Source organism: Denticeps clupeoides, chromosome 3, assembly GCF_900700375.1.
Source record: "Denticeps clupeoides chromosome 3, fDenClu1.1, whole genome shotgun sequence".
Classification (NCBI taxonomy): domain Eukaryota; kingdom Metazoa; phylum Chordata; class Actinopteri; order Clupeiformes; family Denticipitidae; genus Denticeps; species Denticeps clupeoides.
In genome coordinates, this window is record NC_041709.1 from 11,586,369 (window position 1) to 11,597,248 (window position 10,880).

The following is a 10,880-nucleotide window of genomic DNA, read 5'->3' on the forward strand; positions in this document are numbered from 1 at the left end:
CACCAGCAGCTCACAGAAAGCCACATTTTTCAGATTTGTTGCACCGCTTATGGTTTTAATTACATGCCCTTATTTCTACTTCCTGTTATAGGATATTGGCAAAAATTTTTAATAGAAGGAAATTACTTTCCGACAGATTGCATTTCAGCGGGTCGCAGTAATAAGAATCAGGCTCACACCCGCAGATACAGACAATCATATGCAAAGTATGCCAATAAAAAAGAGAAGAGCATATTTTGAACTGCAGTAATATCATCTGCTCATGGCTTATCACCCATTACTGGAAATCTGCTGTGTGAAATGTAGAAATATACACCAACAAATTGGAGTAAAATCACATCAGCACGCATTTCTGCTCATATTGCAACCACACATTATGTTTCTGGCATAATTACTTTGAATTTCTGAGGTGTAGCTCCCAATTGACTTTTAATTTCCATTTTTAAAAAAATGTTTGCTATTCTTTAGGCATTTCATGAGGATTATATTACCAAGAAACGCAATTCCTCCTGGATATTAGCTGGCCAGGGATTTTGCCATTACCTCTCTAGCCATGAATCACATTGGCAGCGTAATTCGATAGAGAACAGACACAGAGGTGTCTTCTGTAGACATAGCGTAGGGGAAGCCATGCTGTCCTGAAAATTGCCCTTTAATCTGTTTCACTTGCTGTCAGGTAGTCTGCAGTGGAACGCGCAGTAATTGGTTTATTTGAGGGAAATCCTGTCCACCTGCCACTAGTTAAAATGAACTGCCAGTCCAGTGAACTTTGTAGATATATGTGGTACATAAAATTTTGTAAAGTTTATGAAACAGGTGCTGTGAGGTCGAGCAACACAAGTTTATATTGTACAGGGTAGATTTATATTGAGGTGTGCCAATTGTGCTTTATTCCTCCATTCCTTACAGTGAGTGAGGCTCTTTAACAATTTAGCCTGTAGTCACAACATGCTATTTTGGAAAATACTTGTTTCCAGTATGCCAGGAAAGGTTTCTTGAAACTTATAATACTACTAACCAAAAAAGGTGTGCAGTGTGCATTTTAAATGCATAATTATTTATTTATGACATCTTCTTAAAAAAATGTTCTCACAGTGCAATCATAATTTACACACAATATTAGATCTTTCTAATGATTAGTTTGTATCCCTGTGTAAATCTGGGTTACCACATGGACAAATATGAATTGTGAGAGAGAGAGAGATGTGCCATTTGGAATATTCTGGGCCATGTTTTTGGTTGTTTACCTATGAATGTTTTTGTGATGTCAGGTTCACTATTACAACTTGGGTTTTATTTTTTCCACTCTGCTTCTGCTGACTAAGAGATCTGGTGCATCATGCTCCATGCACAGGGGCGAGGGATGTGCTAGCAAGTTGATACATGTACTGAACACTAACATTTCACAAGGTACAGAAACTCAGTTTCGAGACTGACACTGTAGAATAGTTTCCTCCCACTGTGCATTAATTGTGCATATTAAGAGCCCAGCCTCCCTAATGACAAAGCTCCCCACACTCAGCCCACACATACCATTCTCCTCTGGGCTGCACACAGATTTGTTATGGTCCATTTCAGGCCCAGAGCTGACCCAGACACAGATGTGGGTCTGCTAAGACTGGATGAGGTACAATAGTTTTGCCAGTTCTGGAACAAAGCCATATATCCCATGTGATGTCAGACAACATGTGCCTGTTATGTGGGCTGTAAGCTTGAGAACAGACTGATAGAATAGAACAGAATAGAAAGGAATAGTCATATGTTGTTGAAATGTAGCCTGGAGCCTAGAAGAAGCCACTAAATTGACTTAAGCAGAAGTCCTTTTTCTGGTGTCCTATAACAGGAGAATAATGTTCCATCCATCACGTGCGTACATTATCTTCTGCACCATCAGACCTGCACCAGGTTTATAGTCTGGTGGTGACTATAACCTTGATGTAACTTAGGTCCACTGCTTTTTTCCTTATCGTAAATGGGGTAAAAAACTTTCACTGCTATGCCAACAACAGACAATTGTTTTCATCACCAAATCACCAGAGGCAGCAGCTGAGCAGAATATAAAATTGTCTGAAAATGCTCACCAACTTTCTTCATGGACCGTGTTAAATTCACCTTAGTTAGGCTGTCCTAGTTTGGGTTCTGGGTCAATGTTGCACAAATAACATAACCACATATTTCTGCACCAGTTGTACAATGCCAACGTCTGTTTGTTCACTGAATCAAGCGCCCAGACCACCTCCAGAGTCTAATAATGGTTCATGGCAATGAGCTTCTGACAAGATGACCAAGCATGAAATGTACCAGAGGGTAACCACAGCCACCGTAACAGCTAAAGCTTCAGGAATCTTTAAATGGACCAGCATCATTATAATGGACATGTGGTGTAGACCATGACCCTGGACTAAAACCTACTCTGCACTGTTTAGTACCTCCAAACATGGGCAGATGCTCTATACTACACTTTGGACTTTCCTACCACCACACCTGTTGGACTATTTTTTATATCTTAGACAAATCATCACCAACCCTGCACTGACACCATTTGCAGGCTCACTCTACAATAAGGAAAAACACAAACAAGACAAAGAACACAGACAGCACATCCCCACGTAATGTAACATATTTTGTTACATTACGTGGAAATGTAACAAAGGAAATTTTTGTGATTGTTCAGACTTGTTCACCACAGTTAATGTTAAACCACATATGAATAATGGGCATGTTTTTTTTTTGAGCTATAACTCTCTGTGACTGTTCCCATTAATGAGACCAAGCAGTTTTTGTATCATTCCTTTTGGCTCTGAAACACACTCAGGAACACACACAGTTCCCTGAATATCTTGTTCTTTTGCATGTTATACATTCAATACATTCAAAATGCAAAACGCAGCACATCATGGCATCTTCGGCACTTTAACTCTGAAACTTTTTAACTCTGAAAGTTTCAAGTCCTGCTTTATTGCTGTTTAGGAGAACCTTTTTATTGTGAGCTTCAGTGTGTCGGAGAGCTGACAGTGGCAATCACCAGACAAGGTGGGTCTCCAACTACAGACAAATTGTGTTTTTTTGCGTAAGTGTGTTTGAATTTGTTTGATGCTTTATTGCTCTGCATTATTGTCTAACCACCCAGATTCCCAGATTAAACTCTCAAGGGTCAACTCCCGAATCTGTTAACATGGGAAACACAAGTAGGAGTTGTTCAAGATGACAACGAGAGCCTACAGCACACAAGCACACACATAGCACATAGCTCTAAAATTTCCTTTCCAAGAGAGATTTATGTGTAATAGGTCATAGAATTAAAATTGAGCACAGGCTCTGAGAAAGACAGAAGCAGATAGTGAAACAGCATAACACGGCACACCAAATCACTCTAAATTGCCATGGAACTAAATTTCTTGGCTTCCTTCTCTCTCCAGAGACATTTTGGCATCTTCAGACAAGCTCACATAAAGCAGCAGCACTTTTGTAACATAACCCACCTCGGCTTATCCATGTCTGATGACCCTTTAAAAACTGATCCCCAAGGAGAGCAGCAGGCCCAAAAATGTAGCAGCAGTTTTCCAGACTGTGACACTCTTTCTCGTAACTATCATCCCCCTCTAAAAGCCCTACCCACCGTGCACCCCTACATTTGTCTCTGTAGGCCATCCTAATGCAAAACAAAGGAATGTCAGTGCAAACATTTTAATTAATCTACTGAAGACCCACCTCTGAAACATTCTGAAAGTAAATACAGCCCAACTTCCCCTTTTCACATTCACAGCCTTCAAACCAGATCGTGTGAGAAATCCAAATGTTTCTGGAGTGTGGGGGAGTACAAATGTGGCCGTTCTGTGTTTCAGATGTAAGCTTTCTTCGTTAACAGATAGGGTTTCATGCCATGAAAAGTTCCCCTTAAGGCTTAATTCTTCAGACAGCATAAATTAGTACATAGCTTGCACATTCCCGGTCTATATGTATTGCATTATATTGAAATGCTGTCTTTGGCATTGATACCATTGGTGAAAACCAAACCACAGGCTTTTAGTACAAATACATGTTTTGTACAATTCTAAATACAGATGGAATAACATGCTGTATGAACGTCTGTTTGTTTCCTACTTTAGTATGAGCACAGTGCACATCAACTGCAAATGTGCCCACATAAAGGGACAGAGGATGTGGTTTCAACAAGTATGAATGTACCAAGAGTACAAAGTGAAGTGATTCTCATTATGAAACACTGCAGCACAGCACACGGTGACACAACAAAATGTGTCCTCTGCTTTTAACCATCACCCTCAATGAGCAGTGGGCAGCCATGACGGGTGCCCGGGAAGCAGTGTGTGGGGACGGTACGTTGTTCAGTGGCACCTTTATTAGAATGTGTTTCTTTGCACAGTCCTTAAAGATTTGTAAGAAAGGATTTATTTTAAGAAAGACACTGAACATCTGATAACACAGACATAAACATTAACATAAACATGTTAACAAAAACATTAAACTGATTACCAAACAAAAGACCATATTACTAGACCATATTAACCTGTGGAGTTATCTGTGAAATTAATTGCAACTACAATAACTGTACTGTTGTGTGCTGTATTGGGTTCGTCCAGCTAAGGCTGTATTATTTAAATTCTCAATTCAAAAAAAATAATCTAGACTTTATCTATGAATGGGAGACTGACCTGCAGCTTGGATGAAGTAATCTTTTGGGTTGAGCAATATGCAGCAATACCTTGACTAGCAAATTGATCAAATTAGTCTGACTAAATTTGTACTTTAATATGGTGGGGCAGTGGTCAGTAAATGTTGTTATCAAAATCTTGAAAGTGACATATCGCCTGCCTAAGTTCAGCACAGAGGGGGAGTTTCTCTGAATTAAGATAAGCTCTTCCATCACCCACTTGTGAACGTCATTCCGATGGTGATGGAAACCTATGATCAGGAAACCTATTTCTTTACTTAAAATAGCTTAAGACCTTGACTCATTAAATGACTAGAACATTGACACCAGTGATTTTTAATTATCAAGCCTCACAGCAACACATTTTCACAGTTGACTTGAAATCAATAGTCCTCAAATGGTATTTGCTCTTCATATAATGCTTGAATACATTCTTCTTAAGGGACCATCTGCAGTGGCTACTGCGATTAAATTTCACATTGCACCCATGTTTGCTATAGTAATAGAAACCCCGTGAACAAATTAAGTTTGAAAGGTGCCACCAGCTCTACACTGTACTCTGTATACAAGATGTACATCTAAAAAAGGGGTGAGCTGCTGAGGTACCTTAGTTTTAAATAGTAAGTTGTTTCTTGTGACTGGCCTTTACTGACATGAGCCAGGGCTGTTTTGAGGCTGAGGAGATTCAAATCTATGATATGGTTAATAATTATCATATTGGGAACAGACCCAGGTGGAGAAACCAAATCACATGATCCAGGAATGACCTCTTCTGTGGTTGTGACCTTTTTACATTCCCCCTATTTACATGCTTCGTTTCTTAGTTTCACTTCTGCAAAGCTAGTTTCGTTGTATTCTGTACAGACCGTTTTCCGCTGCGATGTGAGTGCGGCATCCTGCATCAACATTTAAACCGCAGCATGCAAAACACACTATGCAAGAAGTGAACAGTTTTATTCTTTGAATTTTAGCAATACATCCTATAAATAAACCAAAAAAATGATATTAACCCTGACACACTAAAAACAAAATGAACTTTTACGTTTTCATGATATTTCAGGTTCATGTACTAACATTTTATCTTAATAGTAACTTGCTATGAACTGGAAATGTTGTTTATTTCAGTGAAATATGACTAGGAATCTAAGAAAAAGGTCAATCTATAACTTTTTTGCTAAAGACAGGTGAATTAATGAATTAATGGCAATGACTAACAGGCCTTAAAAAAGAACCTTTCATGCTTTTGGATGCTTTCACGTTCACATTCACTCGGTTACTCGCACTCCGTGTAGCCATGTGATGTAGCCCTCCTTGGAGCAATTCCGCTCTTCATCCTAGAAGCCTGTAATGGTGCAGCACCTCCTGATGGTCTGGTGTCTGCACAGGTTGCCCAGTGCTTTGGCCAAACCTGATTACGTGTCAGATCTCTCTTGATAGCAGCACTCCAATTTATTATCTGTGCATTTATGGAAATATTAGAGATAGATTTCAGTTTCAGTGCGGGACACAGACCCATCATGAACAGGTTTAAGTAACCTTCTGGGACCTCGGTGTGGTCAGTGACTAACATTGATTCCTGCCACAAATGATTCATGCAGTCAGTGTTGTGCGTGAAGCCATTGTGGAGGCTGCGCTGAATCTGAATCAGTTTTATGAACAAACGAATTAAACGTATACAAACAAAACAGCAGCCTATTTGTTAAAACGGGGAACAGATCAAAGTTAATGAGTCCATAGTTAACAGTGAACGTTCATGAAGTGAATCATGAACCGGCACAATGCTGCACATGAACCCAGATGAAATGTTTTAAATATGTGTCCCCTCTCCTTGTCGCCACCCTTATTTCCGTCCTCAATCTATCACTTGGCACATACCAAAAAGAAAAAAGAAAGAAAGTGAAAAAAAACGTGATGATGTCACTCTTTGCCTCCCACGGGCGGGCCCTGTGCGTGGGCGTGGCGCGCCAGAGTCGGAGCGCAGTGGCCTGGAGATGTGATTGGCTGGCGCGAATTCGGGGGCGTGGTTCGCTCCGCCGAGAAACTTCAAGTGACAGTTGAGCGTTGCCGGAGTTTGACGCGCAGCGCAGCGCAGGTACCGGGAAGTTGCTGCTGTTGAGTTGCACGGCAAGAGTGGAAGCGAGGACTGTGGAGAAGGTCCAAACATGGTCTCCAGCGGAGGAATGCCCGGAGTAAAGATGACGGAAACGCGCGTGAAGCGACGGGGCCGCAGGTAGAACCACTCGGACTCTACATTAAGGAGAACTTCAAGCTGTACGAGATGAACAACGCCAAGAGCCCCAAAGACCCGACCATTCCGGTCATCATGTTCATCTTCGGCGTGGTCGGCAACGTCATCGCCATCGTGGTGCTCCGAAAGTCGCAGAAGGAGAAGAAGGAGACGACTTTTTACACGCTGGTGTGCGGGTTGGCGGTCACCGACCTCCTGGGCACCCTGCTGGCGAGCCCCGTCACCATCGCCACCTACGTGAAAGGCAGGTGGCCCGGCGGCGACGCGCTGTGCCAGTACTCCGGCTTCATCCTCCTCTTCTTCTCGCTCGCGGGACTCGGCATCATCTGCGCCATGTCCGTGGAGAGGTACCTCGCCATCAACCACGCGTACCTCTACAGCCACTACATCGACCAGAGGCTGGCGGGACTCGCCCTGCTGGCCATATACGCGTCCAACATGCTGTTCTGCGCCCTGCCGGCCATGGGGGTCGGCCAGGTGAAGACCCAGTACCCGGAGTCGTGGTGCTTCATCGACTGGCGCACCGACGACGCCAAGCACGCCTCCTTCTCCTACATGTACGCCGGCTTCAGCTCGCTGCTCATCTTCGCCACGGTCGTGTGCAACGTGCTGGTGTGCGGGGCGCTGATCATGATGCACCGGCGCTTCGTGCGCAGGACGTCGCTGGGGACGGAGCAGGGACGCGCGGCGGACGTCCGGCGCAGGCGCAGCTTCAGGCGCCTGGCCGGCGCGGAGATCCAGATGGTCATCCTCCTGATCGCCACGTCCGTGGTCATTCTCATCTGCTCCATACCCTTAGTGGTAAGAGTCCCTGTTGCGCACGGGCCGCCGGCTGGAAGCGTCCCCGACACGCCCGACAAGTGTGAGCGGGTCCGAGGGTGATGGAAGCAAGTTTACGTACATGTACGAAAAGGGGCATTTAAGCCTTCATTTAGACGTCCAGGACTGTAAATTCGTAATAATAATAATAACGATCCTATTGGTATTATTACTCAACAATTAATGACGTTAGATTGTATTATTATTCAAAATCTTCTGGTGGCCATTTGAGGAAATGAGTTCTGTGACGCATGAAACGTTTGACGCAACGGACGAAAATGGGGTGGCGAGTTTCGTGGGTTGAACTTACAACAAAATTCAATTAGAATCCAAAGACATGCTCGATCATATTCAGCAATGAGATCACATGACATGAAAGACTGGATTTATATCCAAAACGCATGTGGAGTGCGATTCAGTCTTAGGCTTCTGAGGTTTGAAGAATTATGTTCTAAAAAAAAAAAATTCATACTTTTGATGGTTATTCAGATAATAGAGCCAACATGTGGGATTTGTTCTATGATGTTTGGAGTCTTTCTAGGACACTGAAAGCAAGACTCCAGGTTGGTTCGAAACCAGAGATTACAGAGTGAAACCCCCATCTGTTCCAAATAGTAGAAGGAACACTGACTGCTGTTGGCGGTTTTCAATGTTCTCAATGAACTCCATCACGGGAGATAAGAGCTGCGTGTGTATCTGATTTTTCATGGAATTCTGGAGGCATTTGAGTAGTTAGTCTGAGGACACCCAAAGGATTTATGTGTGTGACGGGTGGAATGTATTTTTCCCCTTTGAATTAACGTACACATTTATTTCAGTGATTCATTTGAACAATTTAATAATAATTTGTTTTTATTAAGCTTTAGCCTGCTAACCTGTAGTGACCTCTGCTCTTGCTCTCAGGTGCGAGTGTTCGTGAACCAGCTGTATCGGGCGCCGGTGGAGAAGAACAATAATAACCCAGACCTGCAGGCCATCCGCATTGCCTCAGTAAACCCCATTCTGGACCCTTGGATTTACATCTTGCTGCGCAAGACCATCCTGCAGAAAGTTCTGGAGAAGATCAAGTGCCTGTTCTGCCGCATCGGCGGCCACGGCCACAGAGCGCAGGATTTCCACTGCAGGGCAGGGCCCCGCACCTCCTCCATCATCTCACGAGACTCTCCATCTCTCCTTTCCCATGACCTGCACGAGGTCATCAGAACCTCTCAGACGCACTTGTACCAGTTGGACGGACAGGCTCGCTCAGGGCAACAGGAAGTGGCCCTGACCAAAACAGAACCAGCACTCCTGCGGGGTCAAAAGGGGTCCGACAGCTGTGCTCTTCCGACCTTAGGGCAGAGAACCAAAGGTGAGGGGTTAACAGGGGTGGACGCCCCCAAAAGCAAAGTGTTGTTCTGCACAAAAGAGCAGCCGTTGCAGGTGACTTTCACCGACGAGACACTAAACCCGCAGGAGAGGTGCATATGAGCTGCATCGGAGACACTGAGGACCATGGAGCAGAGAGAAGTACAGCGAGAAGTTGTGTGTCCCTTCACTCATTCGAAGGAAATCGGAGCAAATATTGGTAATCATGATCGGTCGTATCCAGAAAGGACTGGTGTGTTCAAAAATCTTTAATTAGACGACTAATTGTGGTATGTGGCTTGGAAATGATCAGTCAACGCCCACTCCAAACATAAATAGCAGGCAAGAATGAATTTGCTTGCACTATAAGTGGCGTAAGAGTGTTTTTGTGGGTGAAGGTGAATGTAAAAAAAAAAAAAAAATCAATGATACAAACTACTTCTGCACATTGTTCCAAAAATCAACCCAATGTCTGTATGGAAAAAGTTACATAAGCTAATCCAAAACCACCAAAAATGTGTAGCTAGAAAGCCATGTTGTTCAATTGCTTAACAAAAAATTTCCATGGATGAGGTAGAAGACGAAACAGGTTTGTGCAAGAGCAGAGCCAGCAGAAACTACGGCTTGTCTGTCATTACTGAAAGACGCATGCCGTTTTCTGTAAGAAGGCAGGATGTGTGTTCAGCACACCCCACATCAGTCAGAAATAATTCCACGAATGCACAAGCGCGTTTGTTTACCTCAGATGAGTTCTGTCGAGTACATTCAGGCTACAGACGGCCAGATGAACCAGAGATGATCCCGTTTGATTAAAAGATCTGATGAGGCTGAGGGTGAAGACCATACAGGGCGTCGTGCTGGGCTGAATGTGCTTCTTGGTGCTGTTCTTGGGAGAAACATTCAGCATTAAAACTGAGTATTATAGGCATGGAAGAGGGCGGGAAAGTTTGTGTTTAGCAAAGAATGTTAGAAAAGAACAAATTGCCTCTGCACGTGTTCATATGCTGGCATATTACGTCAAGAATACTTGTTTTGTCCCGAGAGAATTAGCGTTTAAAGTGAAATATTTGGACTGTAAGTGTGATTTAATGCTTTTCTCTCGCTCTGCAAAGGTCTGGGTGACTCATTGAGTTCCTGAAAATGGGAGACGGGAAATGACCATTTGGGTTTGTTTTTTTTACAGCCACAATTTATCCATTTTGTGTGATCCAATCACGTAAGCTCAGAAAAGGAAATGTAGCCAATACTGTACTGATTATTCAAAAGATGATAATGCAGGGAGGGTCGGTTAGAAAAGTGTTCTTGACCACATGGGAATCGGCTAAATGGGTCACATGACCTCCAGTGGTAACCTGTACATAGACATAATGGTAATGTGAATCCGCCTGTTTTCAATGCTTTATTTTTGATTCACAAAAAAAAAAGTGTTTGTTCTTCTCTGTGAGAAGGCTTGTTTGTGTGAACACATTTTTAAAAAAGCTACAGCTACACAGTTCCTAGCCTTTCACGCTTGATTTTTATCATGCCGCATATTGTCAGCAAGTCAGATCATTTCATTGCTGAACATTGTCACTAAAATGATATGGATGTTCCATACTAACAAAAACAGCAACGCCGTTTGCATATCCTTATTAAAGGTGAATGAACTGAAAAATGTATGTTTTTTGTGGAATCCGTGTATAATGTGTATTTTCCTGCATGTTTATTAGTTAAATGAAAAGATGGCCTCCCCAGTGAAAAAGAAACTGAAACGCTACTTAATGGGGGCAATAAACAACAGTGATGAAACACAGA

The 10,880-nt window shown here is 43.0% G+C and overlaps 1 protein-coding gene across 1 annotated transcript; it reads left to right on the plus strand.

Moving 5' to 3' along the window:
- The first annotated feature begins 6,731 nt into the window (after window positions 1-6,731).
- On the plus strand, window positions 6,732-10,874 carry ptger4b (prostaglandin E receptor 4 (subtype EP4) b). The gene is made up of 2 exons (XM_028971517.1): window positions 6,732-7,721; window positions 8,643-10,874. The coding sequence occupies exons 1-2, from the start codon at window positions 6,951-6,953 to the stop codon at window positions 9,207-9,209; spliced, it is 1,338 nt and encodes a 445-aa protein (XP_028827350.1). The 5' UTR covers window positions 6,732-6,950; the 3' UTR covers window positions 9,210-10,874.
- Window positions 10,875-10,880: the final 6 nt, after the last annotated feature.